At 43.3% G+C, this 22,328-nt stretch overlaps 1 protein-coding gene across 1 annotated transcript; it reads left to right on the top strand.

Annotated features, from left to right (window-relative positions):
- Positions 1-405: 405 nt before the first annotated feature.
- yip2 (yippee interacting protein 2) lies at positions 406-22,136 on the top strand. Its single transcript, XM_089553469.1, has 10 exons — positions 406-607; positions 6,767-6,933; positions 8,806-8,937; positions 11,271-11,387; positions 12,085-12,232; positions 15,042-15,217; positions 16,504-16,606; positions 17,436-17,533; positions 19,134-19,288; positions 21,863-22,136. Exons 1-10 carry the CDS (start codon positions 589-591, stop codon positions 21,942-21,944), a joined length of 1,197 nt encoding a protein of 398 aa, XP_089409595.1. The 5' UTR covers positions 406-588; the 3' UTR covers positions 21,945-22,136.
- The last annotated feature ends 192 nt before the right edge of the window (positions 22,137-22,328 follow it).

Genomic DNA, 22,328 nt, shown 5'->3' with positions numbered 1-22,328 from the left:
TCACTGCTGATGTTCTTTTAATAAATTGTTCTTTGTACAAAAACCATTTACGTTTTTCGTTCTCGATCGAGCGCAGCTGCTAAGCAGTCGCGCCGCTCGCCACCATACACCATGCTACGTCAACAGACACATCGAAATACAAAAGCGAGTGAGCAGATTCCGTAAGTACTTAGGAAATCAAGCGTGAATGCAGCGCGGGATCAGTTAATCACCACTATTTACAAAGCTTGGATCGAGCTAGCGGCCGCCAGCACCAGGAACGCGCGGGTACAGTGCACTGTAGCGCGAGCAACCGGCCACAACCAGCCGCCTAAACGCGCGCCGCCATATTGGATTTTTGATGCGTTTACCGCCTCTCCCAGGTGCCGCCACCATCGCCTTCGAAAAAAAACGTCCCCATTGGCTCTATGAGAGTGTCACTCCCTTGGCTTGGTCTTGCGCGGGCTGCTGCAACAAGTCCTTTTTCTTCCGTGGCTTTAAGGCTTTATAGTAGCGCACTTTGGAGCCACCGTCTGCGGCTGCGCCTGTCTGCAGTGTACTTTCTTCACTACTGTCTCACGGAAATAACTTTCACAAGGCCACGACAAGATGGCATCGCTACTGAGAGGTAAACAGATCGACTTTCAAACTTCCTTTCCTCTCTGCAGTTAACTTTTTTCATCAAACGACACCGTGCACGGCGCGAATTCGTTGTGTAGCTTTGCTACTGCAGCAGATTTTAAAGTACCTAAAGACCCGTACTTAAGGATCCGTGCAGAGTGTAGCGAGAATGACCCGGATACAAAGCGATAAGATAGGACATGCATGGTATGTGCGTGCGGGGAACACCGAAGGTAAAATTGTGATTGCGTGCTCAGTAAAGACATTTCCTCCTTTCACAATCATGTTGTAATCACATTTGTTCGTTGTAATGTGGAGTTTGGAAGAAATCTATTTTTTGTCCGGTTTCACGTGGATACAGCAGTGGACCTCGATGCTGAAGTTTTCCTGCTGCTGCTATCGGATCGTAGTACAAAACTGTTTCAATCTGTGAGGAATTATTGGATACAAATTCTGTGAATAACATTTTATGTAGCTAGGCTCCGAATAGTTTCAGTAAACACATAAAACTTGCTTGAAAATGCAGCGGTCATCTTGTGATCGAAAATGTACCTGTAGACTCTCTTCTTTCTCCTTAAGCATTTACCTAGAGGCTCACATCACACTATTATTGAAGCTTAAATTGTGCTTAAATGAGAAGAGCAATCAACGGCTATTACTAGAAGAAGAAATATTTAAAATTCATTAGTCATGTGCCAGCATTTAGGTGATACGTCAAATGCTATGTATATCATTGGGTCTAGTTGGTACATCTACATAAGGTGCAGGGTATATTATTGGGCAAATTGGTACATCGTTCAGCGAGCATCAGACAGTACTCTAAGATGGGCCATGCAAGTCATGGGCGGTGCTGTAGAAAAGGCCAAAGAAAAAAAAAGGTTCAATAAAGTGCTACAAAAAAAGTTCCAGTGCAACCAAAATGAAGGGCATGTTGCTAGCCCAGTGCTGTAGAAATGAATTGTAAAAGGGCACATTGGTCGGCTAGTTTATACATTGTGACACTAAGTCTGAGCAATGCACTAGGACGGAACAAGAAGGGCACAGACATGAAACAAACATGAACTATCAACAGCAAAACGAGAGGATCTTAGCGGGGAAGTTCATTACTAGTGCATGTTGATTTTACTTTGAAGGTTTCAAGACTCTCCTTTAGAAATCCTTATGAACCTCACATATTTTTTGTCCAGGAGCTAATATGTTTGTTTTTGTGTTGGCATTTTATTTCTCTTGTTCTTGTTTCATTTTGCAGTGCTGTGAAATTGAAATCATTATTTGGTACCCTGCAAGTCGGTTGCATTAAAATATGCATTCAGAATTGAACTTATCTCTTGTAAATGTTTAAGTGTCAGAACTGTCATGAATTAATTGTGGCTGCTTGCAGTGGCATAAGGTTAGGATGCTCTGTTGTATCGTTGTGTGCTGACAGTGCTGCACACCGTTAATTTCACTTCAACTAAAGGAACGATTTGTGTGAGAAGAGATTTGGCTAAAGCTTTTTTTTTCACACTCCTGCATGTTACTTTTTTTATCGCTACACTGACATTAACATCATTTTCGTTGTTCTCCATTCATACTTCATCACCTTACATGCTTTAAGCAGCTACTTTCATAAATGATAACTAGAACTTTCACTGGAGTGTTCAAGGCAGGGAGATGTATTTTGTGGTTGTAAAGCATCACAACAGCTCGTGCACGTGTGCCTTGCCCATCTGCCATGCATATTGGTTCACCCCTAGATGAAAATTCAAAGTGGTTCAACTAAGTGGTTCAACAATTCAACAAAGCGGTTCCACTTAGGAACCAGTATAGTGCAAGTGGTCTCATCTGGCCTTTGAATCGGTTTCACTTAGGAACCAGTATAGTGCAAGTGGTCTCATCTGGTCTTTGAAGTGGTTTCACTTGGAAACCACTTTGGAGTAAGTGGTACCAGTTGGCATGCCAAATGGTTCCCTTGGCTTGGTCAGTAAGAAAACCACTTGGCTCAGGTAGTTCCACTGTCCTCTTAAGTGGTACCACTGGTGGTACCTAAATTTTTATTAGGCGGTGGGGCACTCATTCTACACAAGTGAACCTTTAAATTTGTTGGGTGCGTTGGCATTCTCAAAACACTTTAGTTATGCTTTAAATAATATGTGTTACGGCCCTAGACCTTATTTAAACACCCTGCAGACTAACATTTTGTGTATGATATGATGTGTATGATAGGCTTGCATCACACTCGGGCCCTTAACGTCGGGCCCTTAACACACATGGTCGCAGGTGGTCAGTTGCCTATCCATCCATTTACATCGTCTTTTGTTTTACACGAATGCCATAAAACTGGGAAACATTAACGGCTATTGCTGTAAAATAATAAAAACATCAAGTTATCATGCTGCCCAAATTTCATCGCGTTCTTGAAGATAATTGCAGGAAAGCCAGGTAATAAACCTACCTTTCTACAGAAGAGAATATTTTGTGTTCTTTAATGGTCAACACCGTAATTCTCATTGCTAAATGATATTTGGTTGGGCCCAGGTAATGCAAGGGTGAGGTTTCAGAGCTTTTTGCTTCTGATTTTTGTTGCACATTTCATTGTCCTGCTGGCTTATTATTACACCACTTAAGTAAAATTATCAGGAACAACTGGAACAGTTTTTATGTTGTGTGTGGGCTGTCATCACATAATTGATAACCAAGACTACCAAGCTCAGTCTCTTACAGCATAGTCTAGCATGATTCTGTGTGCGTAGTTCCCTGCTAATATCATTTGTTGAATTCAGTCTTAAAGGTGGATGTAGCATTGCAGCAGAATGTAATCAAAGAACAAATTCGAGCTCATGATATCCCAGTGGAAATGAAGAGGAAATGAACATAGGTGAGGTGTGTAGTGCAAATAACACATAAGTGTTTTTTTTTTTAGGGTAAAGGAGATAATTCGAAGGTGAGGAGAAACAGCTGGGGGAGCAGGCAGTCATGTAGAGAGATGAGCTTAGGAAATTTGTTTGAATAGTGTAGTTGTGGTGGGCGTGAGATGGCTAATTGGACTTCACCCGTTAATGACAGTAGTGGTAATGGATGCATACAGCCTTGCCCTAGCATGAAGTTTCCAGAGGCTGCCCTTCAAGGTTTTGCATACCTCTCCCCATCTCACTATGCCCTTGTTTCCTCCCTTCCTCTTTGAACCACACTAGTGAAGTAAAACTCAGCCCTGCAGAAGTGCCTGCCTGTGCTGCTGTGTTCATATGTTCTCCGAAACCTGTCATCTTTGGGAAGATATTTTACGACAGCTGTTAATGGGGGGGGGGGGGGAACCTCCGCGACGGCGTAGGTGTCCGCATAGTGTGGGGGGTCTAGGAAGCGGCGGAAACTGGAAGGACTAGGTGAGGAGGATAAGTACCAGAAGGGCGGGGTATGGGGAGGACGTAGGCGTAGCAGGTGTGACATAGCAGGAGTTGAAAAAAAAAACGGAAATTGATTTTGAGGACAGGAAAGGGCGCAGTACCTGTCTCACTTCTTGGTGGAGCAGGCAAGGAATATGAGAGAGAGAGGGAAAGGAAAAAGAGAGGTGCAAGAAATCATGCAGTAATTGTGGTAATTGTTTCACATATCTCGGTGGACACCCGAACTGCACTGTAAAGGAGGGATAAAGAAGGGAGTGAAAGAAAGGAAGAGAGAGGTGCCCTAGTAGTGGAGGGCTCCAGAACATGTGCATGTTTTGATCACCTGGTGATTTTTAACAAATGTTGCGTGGCAAGCGGGAGCACTGTATAGGTGCTGTATAAGGCAAGCACTGTACAGGTGCTGCGCTGAGGCGGAGGGGACGACTGGCAGCTGACTGGCAGCTGCAGCTTGACACAGCAGGAGGGAGTGTCAGCGCGGGGATATAGAGGTGCAGTGCAAAGGGTGAGGGTTCGCAGTTATAACACTGTGTGGTGGGAGAGGATTAGGGGCAGTGGCACGAAGCAAGGGGACACTGCACACACTGCACGAAGGAGCGGTGTGGAAAATGAAAAATGACAATTGGTTTTAAGGAAATGGAAGGCACAGTAACTGTCTTGCTTCTCAGTGGACACCTCAACCGCCATGGGGAAGGTGGGAGTGAAAGAGAGAGGTGCAGCAGGACATAGAGGTGCAGTGCAAAGGGTGAGGGTTTGCTGTTAGAAGGCCATGTGGTGAGAAAGGGTCAAGTGCTGTGGTACCAAGCAAGGTGACACTGAAGCAAGGGGACACTGCAGGGCAGCGCAGTGTGAAAAATGAAAAATGACAATTGGTTTTAAGGGCATGAAAGGCACAGTAACTGTCTTGCTTCTCGGTGGACACCTCAACTTCTCTATGGGGAAGGTGGAAGTGAAAGAGAGAGGTGCAGCAGGATATAGAGGTGCAGTGCAAAGGGTGAGGGTTTGCTGTTAGAAGGCCATGTGGTGAGAAAGGGTCAAGTGCTGTGGTACCAAGCAAGGTGACACTGAAGCAAGGGGACACTGCAGGGCAGCACAGTGTGAAAAATGAAAAATGACAATTGGTTTTAAGGGCATGAAAGGCACAGTAACTGTCTTGCTTCTCGGTGGACACCTCAACTTCTCTATGGGGAAGGTGGAAGTGAAAGAGAGAGGTGCAGCAGGATATAGAGGTGCAGTGCAAAGGGTGAGGGTTTGCTGTTAGAAGGCCATGTGGTGAGAAAGGGTCAAGTGCTGTGGTACCAAGCAAGGTGACACTCCAGGGCAGTGCAGTGTGAAAAATGAAAAATGACAATTGGTTTTAAGGGCATGAAAGGCACAGTAACTGTCTTGCTTCTCGGTGGACACCTCAACTTCTCTATGGGGAAGGTGGAAGTGAAAGAGAGAGGTGCAGCAGGATATAGAGGTGCAGTGCAAAGGGTGAGGGTTTGCTGTTAGAAGGCCATGTGGTGAGAAAGGGTCAAGTGCTGTGGTACCAAGCAAGGTGACACTGAAGCAAGGGGACACTGCAGGGCAGCGCAGTGTGAAAAATGACAATTGGTTTTAAGGGCATGAAAGGCACAGTAACTGTCTTGCTTCTCGGTGGACACCTCAACTTCTCTATGGGGAAGGTGGGAAAGAGAGGTGCAGCAGGATATAGAGGTGCAGTGCAAAGGGTGAGGGTTTGCTGTTAGAAGGCCATGTGGTGAGAAAGGGTCAAGTGCTGTGGTACCAAGCAAGGTGACACTGAAGCAAGGGGACACTGCAGGGCAGCGCAGTGTGAAAAATGAAAAATGACAATTGGTTTTAAGGGTATGAAAGGCACAGTAACTGTCTTGCTTCTCGGTGGACACCTCAACTTCTCTATGGGGAAGGTGGAAGTGAAAGAGAGAGGTGCAGCAGGATATAGAGGTGCAGTGCAAAGGGTGAGGGTTTGCTGTTAGAAGGCCATGTGGTGAGAAAGGGTCAAGTGCTGTGGTACCAAGCAAGGTGACACTCCAGGGCAGTGCAGTGTGAAAAATGAAAAATGACAATTGGTTTTAAGGGCATGAAAGGCACAGTAACTGTCTTGCTTCTCGGTGGACACCTCAACTTCTCTATGGGGAAGGTGGAAGTGAAAGAGAGAGGTGCAGCAGGATATAGAGGTGCAGTGCAAAGGGTGAGGGTTTGCTGTTAGAAGGCCATGTGGTGAGAAAGGGTCAAGTGCTGTGGTACCAAGCAAGGTGACACTCCAGGGCAGCGCAGTGTGAAAAATGAAAAATGACAATTGGTTTTAAGGGCATGAAAGGCACAGTAACTGTCTTGCTTCTCGGTGGACACCTCAACTTCTCTATGGGGAAGGTGGAAGTGAAAGAGAGAGGTGCAGCAGGATATAGAGGGGCAGTGCAAAGGGTGAGGGTTTGCTGTTAGAAGGCCATGTGGTGAGAAAGGGTCAAGTGCTGTGGTACCAAGCAAGGGGACACTGCAGGGCAGCGCAGTGTGAAAAATGAAAAATGACAATCGGTTTTAAGGGCATGAAAAGCACAGTAACTGTCTTGCTTCTCAGTGGACACCTCAATTGCTCTATGGGGAAGGTGGAAGTGAAAGAGAAAGGTGTGTGGTAGTGAAGGGCTCCCACCACATGGGGATCTTTCATGTGCACTGACATCCCATAGCATTTTTTTTTTCAGTCCTGTTATTGACTGCACCATCAGTGCATGCAAGTGCAAGCCATCATAAGTGTTGTTTGGTCTTTCTCTCCTTTGTTCCAGGGGTGTACATTGTGGGTGCTAAGCGCACACCTTTTGGTGCCATGGGAGGCAAGTTGAAAGACCACACACCAACGCAGTTGGCTGTGGTTGCTGGCAAAGCAGCACTAGAGAGTGCAGGGGTGAAGCCAGAAAATGTTGATGTCTGCGTTGGTGGCATTGTTAACCAGGTAAGCCATAGCCTTTGTAGACTCCCTTACTGAAGGTGTAGGTATGGGGGGCAACTTAGTATGCTGTTTGACTGAGAGAATAACTAAAAACATCGCTGTTGTCTCTTGAGCACAAAACCGAGTTGCAGTAGCAATCACAATGGCACTGCAATTTATTGTCAACTGTAATCTCAGACCTTTTTAGTCTTGAGATCCTGGAAGGCATCATTATGCGAGTCTCAAGAAATGAATTCAGTGAAACTGAAATTAACTTTGCAGTGAAGCTCAATCTCTGTCTCTCCATATAATCTTCAAAGTCACCCTTTAAAGTACTCCGAGTTGTGGATGATCATAACTGTGGTGCACGGAATGGCAGAGTAGTGATCATGGCAATACCCGAAGAGCAGAGTGTGGTGGTATTAAAGCATAGCAATGACATTTTGAATTAAAAGGAGGTATTTTTTTTTAATGTGATTCCATTAGAAACATCATCGGGAAAAAGAAATGTGCCGTTGCAAGCTAAATTCGCTGATTGGCTAGAGGGAAGCCACCAGACTGGAGCATTCCCATTGGGCGAACAGCAGTTACATCGAGAGACAGGAAGTGGCTTCATTTCCAGTAAAGGCATCAACAGCTTCAGATACTATAGCATTGACAACACGTAACGTAATTAGGTGTCCCTGTGATTTCCTTTTTTTTGTAGGGTATTGTGCAAAGCTGGGTATTATGAACCATTTCCAATCTATCTCGGGGATGAGATAGGCCGGAAATCATCCAGTCAAACTCAACTGGAAATTAGTTGTAACAGAACTGGAAGTTTAGCTATTTGGTACACATTCATCGCCTGTATGCAACAACGCTACGTGTGCACTAACAGAGAAGGCAAATAGAATGAAACACTTCTCACCATGTCTGTGTAATGCTGTTGGTCTGTGGTGGCAAACTTATACCAAATAGCTGAGACTTAAGCCTTGTCCAAACAAAATTTTGGGCTGGACTATACTCCGTTTCATGCATAGCAGGCAACGCTGCGGAGGTTGCTGAAGTAGTGCATCCGGGAAACCATATTACTCCGCCATGTATCATTTGTTCGTCTCAAAACTCCAGTCACTGTTTGGACGAATACAAAGAGCAGTATAAAACGATGTAGTAGCACTGAAAATCACGGTCGAGCTGTGAGGCGCTCAGTGTTCAGGCTCTTTGGCCATAATTTTCATGGAGTGTGAACTACTTTTTGGGCATGGATTTAGTAGAAGCGATTCACCCTACCAATCGCGTGTCATACCGCTACATGTATTTTTTGCTTCTCGAAATCTCGACGAGTCGCAGGACGAAAATGTGGCAAGAGGTAAAACGAAGTCCAGGGGGTGCCAGTCACGGCACTTAAGATTTGGCGCTACGAAATACGTTTGTGTTCGCTTTGGTTGTATGGCGAACTACTTTTTGCGTGCGGACTTAGCCTGCGCGAACAGACGCTGCTAGCTTTGGCAGCGTTGCCTGCTAGGTATGAAACGGAGTTTAGTTGGTTCGTGCTGTTAGTTCTTGAAGAAGCGCAAACAGCTAAGGTGAACATTAAGGCACACCAGGCCTTCTCAACACAAATAGAGTTCAGTAAAGCAGAAAGTTGGGCTAGTTGGTAACGATCCGTCTAAAAACGGTGCACAGAAAAACACGCAAAACACAGGGAGAACGGACAGGACAAGAGTGCTCTTGTCCTGTCCGTTCTCCCTGTGTTTTGCGTGTTTTTCTGTGCACCGTTTTTAGATGGTTCTCAACACAAACACATCGTTTTGTCGTGTCTCTTGCCATTCATCCAGCCTTTTTGCACTGTGTCTTCAAGGTCTCGAGTCTGTAGTCATTTACCTTTTGTGCTTTTCTTTTCACATCGACCAGGCCGCTGCGAAAGACAGTCCGTACTGCTCGCGGCACGTTGCCCTGCACTGTGGTCTACCACAGAAGACACCGTGCCTCAATGTAAACCGACTCTGTGGTTCCGGTTTTCAAGCAGCTGTTAACGGAGTGCAGGTGAGCACACACCAGGCTTTGTTTTAACTATTTCATTTGCTAAAGCCGAAAGCTGCACTACTGAGTGCACAAAGCTAAGATAGTGGCACAATTGAATCTTATATAGTTAAAGCCCAAGCACTGGGATCAGCCTCTGTATTCATCCATCACTCATGTTAGCTTGTTTTTCGTTGTGTACAACTTCTGTGTGGAACTATGTGGAAACGACAACATACTTCTTGCCAGTGAGAATAGCTTGACTGTACCTCATGTTTCTTGCTAATTTATGAAAAATTTCTCGTTTCTGTATCTGATTTGTGTATTGTAAGGTTAACCGACTGATTAGCTCGACGTGAGAAAATGATTCAAGTGACAGGTGACGAGACGTAATTGAGAGCGTTGTCAGCCCTCCAGAAATTCTTACTACGGTGCAAATCAAATAAAGCATCCTTTAGCAGGACAGAAAGCTGAAATAATTATGAGCAGAACTCTTTGAACATGCCAGTTGGGATAATCTGCTTCAAAGCCAGACTCGTCCTGTGGCCACTTTATGAAGGCAGATAGAGGAACCAGCTAGGAGCAGAAAATAAAGACTGTCACCATCCTTCACCATTAATTTTAGAAACACTGAAGTGTATTGCTTTGTTTTAGCTCATGGTTTGTCTCTCGGACTGTTACATCTATGTATTTTTGTTACTGCATCTGTTTGACTGGTTTTGTTGCCATTTGCTAGTGCGTTTACCAACCACCTTGGTGTTTGTTACATGCTCACAGTTTATGTTAGTACACACATGTGTCACTACAGTCTACTAACCTCTGAGTTTTGACCCGATCAAGCAATCGGTTTTCTATACATGTGCCCGTGTATACCTCGGCACCATGAGAGGTGGCCCACTCACACTCTTGTCCACTTTCACCCACTCATGTAAACTCACAATCAGTCACTCACACTATTGTCCGCTTGCACTCACATCCAATCACCCACACTCATTTAAACTTACGCTCACACTCAAAGCACTCACGTCCACAGGCAGAAACAAAACAAAAAGAAAGTGTAGCACGAAGCTGTATGACAATTGTTTATCTACATAAATACATGAGAGGTGGCTTTGCAGCTCATTTCTGCCCTAGTTTTAAGTTCCCTCCAAGTTTTCACGAAAACTTGATGCTTTCCTCGTGCAAAAAAAAAAAAAAAAAAAGGAGGCTGTGGCAAGTGTCAGTGCTGCATTCTGCAGTTTGCTGTAGCCCAGTGCATTCAATCAGCATTCAACAGCTACTAGTTGCTCTTCACATTTATATTAAACTTGAAGAAACTATCGCAAATTTAATGAATCAGCAGGCATACATTAGGTATAGACAAATTATTCTAGAACTCAAGTTTGGGTAGTGATAGTTCAATATTCTTAACCTGTGTTTTTGTGATAAGAAACCACTTTGAACTGTAATGTGCATATCAAATCTAATAAAAGTGGGAATGCAAAACGGGGCAGGTATTGGCTGGTGAACGAACGTTCCATAAAAGTGTATTTCTCGCTAAGAGTAGCCGCCACATTCGAAGGAAAAGCTAACCATGCTATTGCTTAGGTTTCACTAACAGAGTGCTGTTTGATTTTTCTCGCTAGTATCGTCCTGTTTTCCTTTGTTCATCATAGCAAAGAGTCTTCATAGCCATGCAGGTTTTATGGTGGAAGATGAGCCAGAGAATAGTAGATTTCTACCAAGAACAGTAATTAGATGAAGTCGTCCTCAGCATCACACAGAGCCGCCATCACGTTTTATTGTGGTAGCACTACTAAGCACTTTTTCCGACTTGGGGTATATGTATGTACAGGGGCGATGTAAATGGAAAGAAATGCGAATGGTGGAACTTCAGTGATAGCAAAAAAAATGCTAGATTCGTCCGTGATACATTCGAGGACCACTCTTTGGGTCTTTTTCATACCACCCGAGTAAAAGCCTGATGAAAAGGAAATTGAACAGCAGAGCACGTAGATACTGCTGCGTTGTTCGCGTTTCTTTCCATCACGATAGTGCATCCCTGAAGCCTGCTTTGCGGCAGCAGGCAGGCCTTCACCTGTGTGAAGGCCTTCAGGGTAAAGGTCTTTATGTCAAAGGCCTTTGTGTTGAAGACCTTTAGGTCAAATGTCTCAACGGTGAAGGTCTTCATAGTAAATGCTTTCTGGGTGGAGGCCTTTAGATAGAAAACGCTTGGTCCAAAGGCCTTTATGGTAAGGGCCTTTAGGTCAAACGTCTTTAGCACGTAAGGACCTTACGTGCCCATTGTAAACAGTGCTACTGCATGATATTCTGCGCTTATCTATGCTAAACCCTCTGCCAATTTTTTTTGCATGCAGGAAATACTTCTTGGAAACGCCGAGATAGCGCTCACATTTGGGAGTGAAAACATGAGTCTGAGCCCCTTTATTGTCAGAGATGTCAGGTTTGGTGTGAAGTTTGGACTGCAGCCTGAGGTACGAACACTGTTTGTTTTTTTTTTACTATTTGTTGGTTTATGTCGACTATGTTGTTGGAGAAAAGGAACGAAAAGAACGACTTCAACTGGCTGTCTCTCTTGGTTTGGGCCCTAACTAAAAGCCTCTGTTTAACTCCGTTCTGCATTATTGTCATCTATGAGAGCAAACAGTCTCGGAGTCTTTGCAGCTCTGTGGGAACAAACTTCCATCTTTTTATTCTACGGTTTAAGCTTTTCAGGGACTATCGACCATCTATATCATAGAAAAGGGATCTGTTTTCTTTTTGAATATAATATTTAGTGTTTTTGTTAAGAGCTGTAATTGAGAACTTGGTATTATTGGTGTATGTGACCAGTAGCAGAGCAAATAACATGCATGGCCGACTGCTGTCGCACTTTGCAGAATTGAAAATGTGAAGCAAACTAGTCTTTTTGCAGTGAAACATTTCAGCTGTCCTTTTTGTTCCAATTACTGACAAAGCATTTCTTTTAATTATACAATAGCTAGCATTATTGTCAAGTCTGTTTGCCTTCTGTGGTGGTTTTCTTGGTGCTGTGATGACATGGCTTTCAATTTCTATGTCATAAACTGTTTTTAGATGCCTCTTTCTTCTCTTTGCCTCAGTAAAGCACCATTTCATATTTTTAACGCAGAGTAAAACTTCCAAAAACGTTTGTTGCCTGACTCGTGGCAGATGGAGTGCTCTCTCCTGGCCACACTGACAGACATGTACTGCAAGCTTCCCATGGCAATCACGGCTGAAAACTTGGCCGAGAAGTACAAAATCAGTCGCCAGGAAGTGGACCAGTTTGCCCTGCGGTCACAGAAGCGATGGGCTGAAGGTATGCAAAGTAGTCGCCCCACTGTCAAAGACTGTAAATGCCAGCATTCAAGCCTCAGTTCTGAATGTGGCATGTGCTTGCACTTCAAGCTGCCACAGCCATTGCATCATTGCACGACAGTTTTCACTGCTCAAGACTTAAGGGGGGAAGAGGGTCTTAGAAATAAATTTTCATTAGTAAAGTCACAACTATAAAAACTTCAGGGAACACGCATTTTTGCGTGCTCATTCCAAATATGCAATTTAGGTTAATGTACAACAAGTCCTTGCGCACTTATGCAGTATGTTAGGTAACTTTTGCCGAGGGTTCGAAATAAATTCTACTGCAGGGAACTTGTTGTCAGATTGCATGCCATTGGCTTTTCTTGACATGAAGCTATGCAATAAGGGTAAAATTATCATTCTTCCTGTTTTAGAAGGTGGATTATAGGATTTTGAAATCATCAGTTTTTTCTCATTTGTGAAGTGGCAAATTCAAAACCCTGTAACTGAACTTCAACTTCTATGATAGGCATAGGCTGATGTCAAGACAAAGCAATGTCATGTGTCGTAGCAAGTTACCTGCAGCAACTTTTATTGAAAGCTCTAAGCAAAAAATTTGCATAACTTATTATATAAGGGCACAAGGACTTCTTTTACATAAAATTAAATTGCTTATTTCGAAACGGCACTCAAAAATACACTTTTCTTGAAGATTGCATTATTGTGACTTCATTAACAAAAAATTTTTTTTGTATGACCAGCTTCCCCTCTTAAAAACTGTCCACAACATTCTCGTTGACCCTCATCTGCGTCTTCTTTTCCATGATCATAATCGGTCATGATCTTTGAGGAGTTTTTTTTTTTTGTGCCAGGATGTTCTTCCTTGTGACCAAATATAAAATTTCACTGTTGCCTTGCTTGCCTAAAGGGCTGACACATTTACATCCACAAAAGGGAAAAAATTCAGGGGGCACCTTGACTGTCTAAAGTGTGCGCACCACTTTGACTGCCTCTGGGTGACTGGTAATGTCACTACTTAATGACATCACACATAATTAATGACTAATTACTAAGTAATTGCAAATTACTAATTGATGGCTAATTAATGACGCGTAAGCTTCGCCTTTAGCAGTGGAATGGGACATGAATGGAAAATGAAGATTGTATTTGGGGAAAGGAAATTACGCGGTAACTGTTTCACATATTTACTGTCTCACATATCTCATGGACACCCATCAAAAGCATGACACCTCTGCTGACAACCTTCTGTCAACAACGATGAGGCAATAAGATGAGGCATTAATGGCTTTCGCCTTAATAAAAGTACATTGTGGTGATGCATGATTGGCTGAACACGTAGAATGTTGCACGTGTCTCCTTAGACTAGCCCTCCATGTTTAGAATTTATTTATGTATTTTTACACACTGCAGCCCCTATTGGGGCTATTGCAGGAGTGGGGTTAACAATTTGTGTAGAAACGGCAATGTACAACACACATACAAAAAGATTACATCTAACATGGTTGAATACATGGTACAAACAATGTGATAGGCAGTAACTATTAAATTGAAGCAATGCGCAATGAGCACACCACAAAGAAAACATCTTGCGGCACCAATAGCTGTTAAAAGCGAGTTTAATGGAAGAGACCGCATTATGCCAGGAATTAAGTTCCAATTTTCAATAGTACGAGGAAAAAAAGCAGTGTTTGAAATTATTAGTACGAGCGAAGTATGGCTTAACATTAAGGCTGTGATGGCTCCTGTTTGATCGGGGAATATCAGGGGTAAGATAGGCATTCGGTGTGACATGATGAAGTGAACTGATAATGCAGTGCAAGAACTTCAGTGAATCCATCTGACAGCGCACGGACAAGGCACAAGAAGGTGAAAAACAATGACCATATTGACGATATATGAACCTGATGGCTTTTCTTTGGATGCTTTCGATTTGATCAATTTCACATTGTTTGTGAGGATTCCAGATTGGAGACACGTACTCAATTATGGGATGAATTAAGGGGGGGAGCCTGGTCTTGAAAAAAAAAATTATTAATGAAGTCACAGTTAAGAAATCTTCAGGGAATATGTATTTTTGTATGCCGATTCTAAATATGTCATTTAACTTCATGTAAAACAATTCCTTGAGCACTTATGTAATTTTTATGCATGTATTTTGTTAAGGGCTATGTAAAAAATTTCTTGCGGGAAACTTGCTGAAATGTGTGCCATTGGGTTCTCTTGACACCAAGGAATGCAATAAGGGTAAAATTGTCTTCCTGCCTATCATAGAACCTAAGTTATAGTGGTTTGAAGTTATCGCTTCAGAAATGAGAAGAAAAAGTATGTCTTCCTGTTTCTGAAGTGGCAGCTTCAGTACCCTACAACTCAAGTTCTATGATAGCCAGGATGATAATTTTACCCTTATTGCTTTTCTTGGTATCAAGAGAACCCAATGGCATACATTTCAGCGAGTTTCCTGCAGCACATTTTCTTCAAAACTCTTCACAAAATACTTGCATAAAAATGTCATAAGTGCTCAAGGAATTGTTTTACATGAAATTAAATGACATATCTAGAACCATCGCACAAAAATACATGTGCCCTGAAAATTTCATAACTATGACTAGATTAATAAAATTTTCTTTTCAAGGCCAGGCCCCCCATTAAGAGAAGTAGAGGGCTGCATGCTAACTGAAGCGCAGTATTTTTTCTGCTCAACGCAGCTGTTGTAAGTTGTTCGCTAGCACCATAGGATGGTAAGGCCTTTTTGCACATGCCTTTTTGCACATATGCCTTTTTGCCTTTACACCTTTTTGCACATGCAGCAAACAAAGCTGGGAGGTTCAAGGAGGAAATGGCGCCGATTACGCTCAAGATCAAAGGCAAGGAGGTGCTCTTCGACACCGACGAACATCCCCGACCCGACTCGACGATAGAAACCCTAGCCAAGCTGCCTGCTTTGTTCAAGAAGGACGGCACGGTTACGGCCGGCAATGCCTCAGTCAGTGAACCCTTTCTGTACCACGTGGAAGGAAAAATTCAGGGGGACACTTTGTTGACCTAAAGTGCGGTGAGGCGAAAGCCTTTAGCGCAGTGTTGCTGCTTGGGTCACTGATGTGTGGGTAAGATGTTAATTAAGCACACAGTTGTTAGTGAATCTTAAATGCTGGAGACACTGGAGGGCGTTTGGAAGGCATCCGTCTGATTCGACGCCTTTCTGCAAACACTCTCCAGCGTCCTAGACAAGGAGAACTACGTATGTGTTGGCAGAAGTAGCGTAGCCATTAGCACGCTCGGCTGCAGAACGGAAGGATGGTGGTTCGAATCCCATCGTGCACAAAGATTTTTTTCTGGTCTGACTAGAAAAATCGTGACACCTCTGCTGACAACCTTCTGTCGACAACGATGAGGCATTAAAGTCTTTTGTTTTAAAGTGAGAGCATGCCATCACTGCTAGACTTTTGTGCTTTAACTGTCACTGAGTGGGAACCTGTCAAAATGGCAGAAATGCTGTCAGGACATGGGCCAATACGGCTCTCCTATGGAATGAATAGTAAATAGAATCAAACTGATGAGTCCATGTCACAAGCTTCTACTGGTGAGAAGCGTTTTCTCTTCTGGAGACTTTTTCCATTTCTTTTTGCACTTGCTTTTCCCTTTCATGATGGCTTTGCTTTCGCTTTTATTTTGTCTTTTTTTTATATTTCCGTGAATGAGTGCTTTCACCCGCAGACAACATAGCCGCAAATTAGGAATACACCTGGACCCTTTGCTTTCGCAGATCACTCCGCGTATTACTACGTATCACTCTGTTGATGGCAGAGCGGCAAGCCGCCACACAGCTGGCTGAAAGGAACTCCACGCATTGGTTGACTACTCCTACTCTTGGAGGTCACTTCAAAAAAAAAAAATGGGAGCCTATTTAATCCTATTTAGTGGGATTAATCCTATTTAACAGGTTTAATTACATACTATTCAGTTAATCCTATTTAGTTTAATCCCAATTAGTAGATAAATCGGCCACAGAGGACAATAATTCGAAGTTTCTAAGAATGCCTGTAGCATGTAGATCGAGTTCCTGCGATTAAAAAGGCGAGCTCAGAATCTTCTTTAGTGCACCTTTAAGAATCAGTGCGGTTTTTTTTTTCGCGGGAAGATTATTGGACAGAGGCTGCATGTTGTCGTAGTTCGGCGTCACATTGCCTAGCATTCTGTGGTTGGCTCAAGTCTGGTTTCACCTCCAACAGCGAATTACCATCAACAAAGGAGCTCTCTTATTACTTGCAGGGCATCTGTGATGGAGCTGGTGCCATTGTGATTTCCAGTGAAGAGGCTCTCAAGAAACATAACCTGAAGCCTTTGGCAAGGATAGTCGGGTACAGCTACGTGGGTAAGCACATGCTAAAGAAAATGTTTTCCTGCAGTGTTAAGTAAAAGTGTGCAGCAATTCTTTTTCACACACATACAAATGCACACTCACATCGTGCGCACTCAATTGAGCGCTTTTATGTATAACCCCGAAGGGGCTCTAATTGTTCCTACTTTGTAAGCATATATATAGCACTATATATAAATGTACCAGCATCCTGTTAGCATACATAAGGACATTTTGATTTGTTGGGTTGTTAGAGTTTTGCCTGCTGTGATAGGTTTGGCATCACCTTTTATCCTTTGAGACTGTGTGTGGAGATCAGAACTGTAGGCTCTGATCTGTTTATATTTTTGAGGGAAGCTTGTAAAATATGTCATTGTAGTTAATATTGTCACACCTTGCTCTGTTTTTACATATCTAATCAAGTTTAGCTGAGTTGTTGCTTTCGTGCTACTGAAAGGATAGCTGATCTTGAAGTTAGCTTTGAAGGTGACAAAATAAATCGGGTGTGGTACTGTAGGTGGATATACTGGTATTGTTATTTTAAGATAGACTTAAAACAGCCTAGCAAAGTAGATTGATCACTGCAGACAGTGGCAGGGTTTCACTGGGTCAATAAGCACCAACGAAGCTAGACAGAAAGGGCATTTATTCGAAATCTCGGAACACCTTTAGCCTCAGTGCCACGCGTAAGATAGAATGGAGCCTGAGAGATTTGTCTTACTACTACAGACATGCAGAAAAGTGCACTCGAGACATTGCACTGTGTGCTTTCAGTGTTTGCAGTGGCCCATGGCTAAAAACGTTACCATCATATTACCCAGCCAATTCCGACTTCTCGTTCCAGGTGTTGACCCAACAATTATGGGCATTGGGCCAGTGCCGGCGATACGACAGCTCTGCGAGAAGACGGGAGTCAAGCTGCAAGACGTGGATTTGGTTGATGTGAGTGTTTTTGTTTTTTTTTAACCCTAGTCACATAAGGAAAATGCAAGCTGAGTGCTTGTGTCTAATTTTAGACTGCTGCTGCTCTTGTAGAAGGACAGCTACATGCATTAAACCTTTCAAGCACCATTCATTAGTTAGGTCCACAACAAAACCATTCGCCGCCCAAAATAGGATATCCAGGGCTTGAAAAATTCAATTCTTTAGGTTTAAAACGCAAACGACCAGTGGGCATAAAGGCATAAAGAATCTTGGCATAAAGCATAAAGAAATCTTGGCATTGTCCCAGAGTGGTTGAAATTTGTCTAGTCAAAATGGCAAGATTTGTCATATAAGTACCCAAGGGGCCATGGAATCACGGCCTCTTTCAAGATGCTGGAAATTCAGACAAAAGTGTGTTAATTTTACTGATAGCAAAGTCTGTGTGCATCAAAATGCTGGATGATGTATTACTAAACCCACTGTTTTTGTAAAATATTTTTACTCCATTCGCTAGTTAGCATAAAAAAAAAGCAGGCTTTTTGCGTTGTGAAAGATGCTAATTTTATACAAAATAAATTGTTGCTAGGTACAGTGCACTTTCAGAAAAAGCCCCCAAATTCACTTTGTGAGCAATTGTGTGCAGAAAGCACCTTAAGTGGTTAATGAACAGCTCTCTTGCATTTGTGGAATCATCGTATGTCATTCAACTAGTGGTTCTTGTATGCTGCAGACTGCAGCACATTAATAAATGTCATACATTGAAGGGCAGTGCGAGCTAGGATGTGTGGCAGGTGTCCTTTGCAAAGCTACATTTTCCTGGTATGACCATCATTTACTCCACAATCAAAATGACATTGCAGGATGGAGGAATGCAGCATCTACTTAAGCTTGTGTACTTCACTTAGCCTTCTTGGGAAAATGGAAAGAACTTGAGCACTTTCAGGTAGATTGAGCTAGAGTGCACAACAGCGTTGTCACTGTCACATATGCAGCTGACATCAATGTAGCTAGTCACACTGTTTAGTGCCATCTTTCGTCATCACTGCATAGTTACGACTATAGTAGTATACTTTCGCTCCTTTCTGAAATGTTTCCAGGCCCTGTGGATGTTATTAGTCAGTTAATAAATCAACTAAAAAATTATTGAGTGTGCTAAAACTGTTTCCTATATGTTTTAGTGAATGGAGTCAGTGAGTGAACAGGTGGAAGCAAACAAATGTTAGCTGTGCTACAGCAACATTTTGAACCTGTGACCTTGAAAAGTGGCAAGGCATGATGACAAGAAGCCATCAGCTACCCACGCGTGTGTTCACATTCCAGTTCGAGCCTTAATGCAATGGGGGTACGCAGTATGACTGATGAATGCAGCTTTCTAAGGTGCCCCAGTACACTGCAAGAGGAGCTTGTAGTGCCTGGAAGAAATGCTGACTGGACACTGCTCGCAGTGGTGTTTTTTTTTTTCTTTTTTTTTTGAAGGAAATTGCTGTCAGAGTTGCTGTCAAGCATCTGTTCACTTCAGTATCAGATTCAAGCATTTGCGTCCTGCTAAAATACGTTTACCTGAGGAAGCCTTACACATTTGCGCTTGTGCAACTTGTCTTGCTTCTCCTGCTTGCAGGTGAACGAGGCCTTCTCGTCCCAGTTTCTCGCCGTTGAGAAAGAACTTGGCGTGGACCCTGCCAAGTCCAACGTCAACGGAGGAGCCGTCGCCCTGGGACATCCTGTTGGAGCCAGCGGCGCACGGATCTTGGCCAACATTACTTACGAATTGAGGTACGAATGTAAGACCGAAACAGGATCTTAAAAGATATAACACGAACAAGGAAGTCTGCGAACTCTAGGAGCATTTTAAAGCGTAAGACTTAGGCGCCGTTCATATATTCCGCATCGTAGTCGTCGGTGGCGTGATACGCCACCGAGCGGAGAGTAGTGCCATCTGCCACGGAAAGAGCAGAGAAATGGACAACCGGAAGACTGCTGACGGAGGGTGGCTAGCAGCATAACACACCCAGCTGTCAGCAGTGGCAGGCAGGGTGTGAAGAGCTTCACTCAAATTTCGCATTACAGACTATCGTAATCGTCTGTCAATTTTTTTACAAGAGATCTAGGACAGTTTAGCACTGGTGCGCGCATTGCCCCATCCTGTTTAGTCTGCTTTGCATGAGATGGCGCTACAAGTCAACTTAACCACTGATAGGGCTGCTTATTCTTCATCCCCTTAACCCGAGATTGCGCCATGTCCACTTAACTCAAGAGGGCGCTGTAGACAGTGCTTAGCCGCGATGTGGCGTTGTTGAATCATTATGCAGCCAATTGTTGCTTAACCATATAAAATTTATTGGTGATTCGTCAGCAGACTCGGCTCAGCTCTCACAGAGTTCTCCAACTTGTCTACTGTGGATAAGCACTGGTGAATTTTTTTTTTTTTCTGCCCAAATAGGCAACATTTCTGGGAAAGTTGCAAACGCAGTCCCCCATTTTTTCCCCTTACACACCTATAGAACACAGGTGATGCTTCTGCAAATGCTCATTCATTTGGACTCCCAAGGATTAGAAAAAATGTTCAAATCAGTCGAAATTTTGAATTATCATAAATAGTTAATAAGGGTAAACAGGGTGCTTCCTGCAAGTATCTTCTCAGCCACTGTCACTGCATGCATTCAGATAAACCAGTAATGATACAAAACCTTTGAGCGTAAGTACAGGCGCGGACAAAAGTAAACAGAGCACGCAACTGTCTTGGAATATTTTTCACGCATCACCTAATCGAAATTTCCAGCAGTGGTATGCGCATGCTGGTAGCGGAGGTTGGTGGGCTTCCTTGTAGACAAACAACGCTTCTTCGTTACCAATGGAGAAAGCGTGATTGCACTTCGAACGCAATAGCGTGCTCCGTTTACTTATGGCCACGCCTGTACCTGTGTGACTCACCTTTTGTGCGTATGTAAACACCTTCCCCAAAGTGCCAGATTTGAACACAGCCTTGAGCATATTTTAATTCTAGAAGCTGTGTGGGTGAATAACTCATAAGTCCGGCGCTCTGTGACGTCCTGAAGAAACGTTCCTGTCTAGCATGCATTTGCATGTGATCGTCAGTGAGCTTCTGCGACATTCAGCTGAGAGTGCCGACATTGGAGGTTGGCCTGTTCTTGAAAGACTTCATGAGATGTTGGCTTGTCTGTGGTGCTTCAAACAATCCAGCTTCTTTACAACATGTAGCGCCCTTTGGGAAGTGTGCAAAAATTTGTTTGCCGCTCAGAAAACTGGTTGAAAACATATGTACAGTGGTGATGGAAGCTCAGTCTGCTTTCACACGTATTGGCAGGTGTGTGTGTGTGTGTGTGTGCGCTTGACAGCTGGCGCCATCTGTTGCTTGCATTTGTCACCAAAATGAACTGCATACCCACTCCAGAACCTGCCAGTTTGGTTTCAGCCAATGGAGCTAGGGGGAGGGCAGAGGAGGAAAGAGGTGCCATGGAGCGGTCGGTCGTGTGAACCTGAGTAATCCCCGGTTTTGACCTCCTCAACTGGAACCAGTTGTTAAAAGTGATGACTTAATTATGTATTGCATGCCTAAGGGGGGAAGCTGGTCTTAGGAAAAAAATTATTGTTAATGAAGTCACAATAATCGAACCTTCAAGAAACATGTAGTTTTGCGTGCTGATTCCAAATATATGTAATTTAATTTTATGTAAAACAAGTCATTGGGCACTTATATAATATGTAGTGTAAGTTTCTGCCGAGAGCTTTCAATAAATTTTGCTTCAGGAAACTTGCTAGGACGCATGCCATTGGCTTGTCTTGGCATCAAATTATGCAATAAGGGCAAAATTAATATCCTGCCTATCATGGAAGTTGAGTTACAGGGCTTTGAATTTGCCACTTCACAAACGGGAAGAAACTGATTATTTCAAAATCCTGTAGCTCAACCTCTATAACAGGCAGGATGATAATTTTACCCTTATTGCATAGCTTGATGTCAAGAGAAACCAATGGCATGCAGTCTAACAAGTTCCCTGCAGTACAATTTCTTTAAAACTCTTGGCAAAAGTTACCTAACATATTGCATAAGTGCACAAGGACTAGTTGTACATAAAATTAAATTACATATTTGGAACCAGCACGGAAAAATGCATGTTCCCTGAAGATTTCATAGTTGTGACTTCATTGATAAAAATTTATTTCTAAGACCCTCTTCCGTCCTTAAAAGAAAGAGATTTCATGCCATTGAGACTTTGGTCAGTAGCTGTGCTCATCTACGGAAAAGTCAAGGATGTTCATTTTGTTACTGCTGCTAGCAATTTTGTAGTTAACTACTTGTGTTTTCTTCTCTTTGTTTATTTACAGGCACCGGAAGGGAAAATATGCGATCGGTTCCGCATGCATCGGCGGTGGCCAAGGCATCGCAGTGATGATCGAAAATGTGTGATGCACCACCTCAGTCTGTGTTCGGTAAATGGCTCTTGTTGAGGACTGTATAACGGCAGATGTATTTTTGTACCCTATGGGACCAGGATTTCTGGGACTGTTTATTCGATGCGCATTCGACAAACGTACTCCAAGTATGTACAGCGTATACGTTATTTTTATGGTCTCATAAACATCCTACTTTACAATGTTACCTTGTGTTGTTTTCCTTCATCATCATCATCAGCCTGACTACGCCCATTGCAGGGCAAAGGCCTCTCCCATGTCTCTCCAATTAACCCTGTCCTTCGCCAGTTGCGACCACCGTATTCCCGCAAACTTCTTAATCTCATCCGCCCACCTGACTTTCTGCCACCCCCTGCTACGCTTGCCTTCTCCTGGAATT

This window comes from Amblyomma mixtum, chromosome 1, assembly GCF_055824585.1.
Source record: "Amblyomma mixtum isolate Tamu chromosome 1, ASM5582458v1, whole genome shotgun sequence".
Classification (NCBI taxonomy): domain Eukaryota; kingdom Metazoa; phylum Arthropoda; class Arachnida; order Ixodida; family Ixodidae; genus Amblyomma; species Amblyomma mixtum.
Note: the sequence above shows the minus strand (reverse complement) of the source record. Positions and strands in the feature narration are given on the sequence as shown.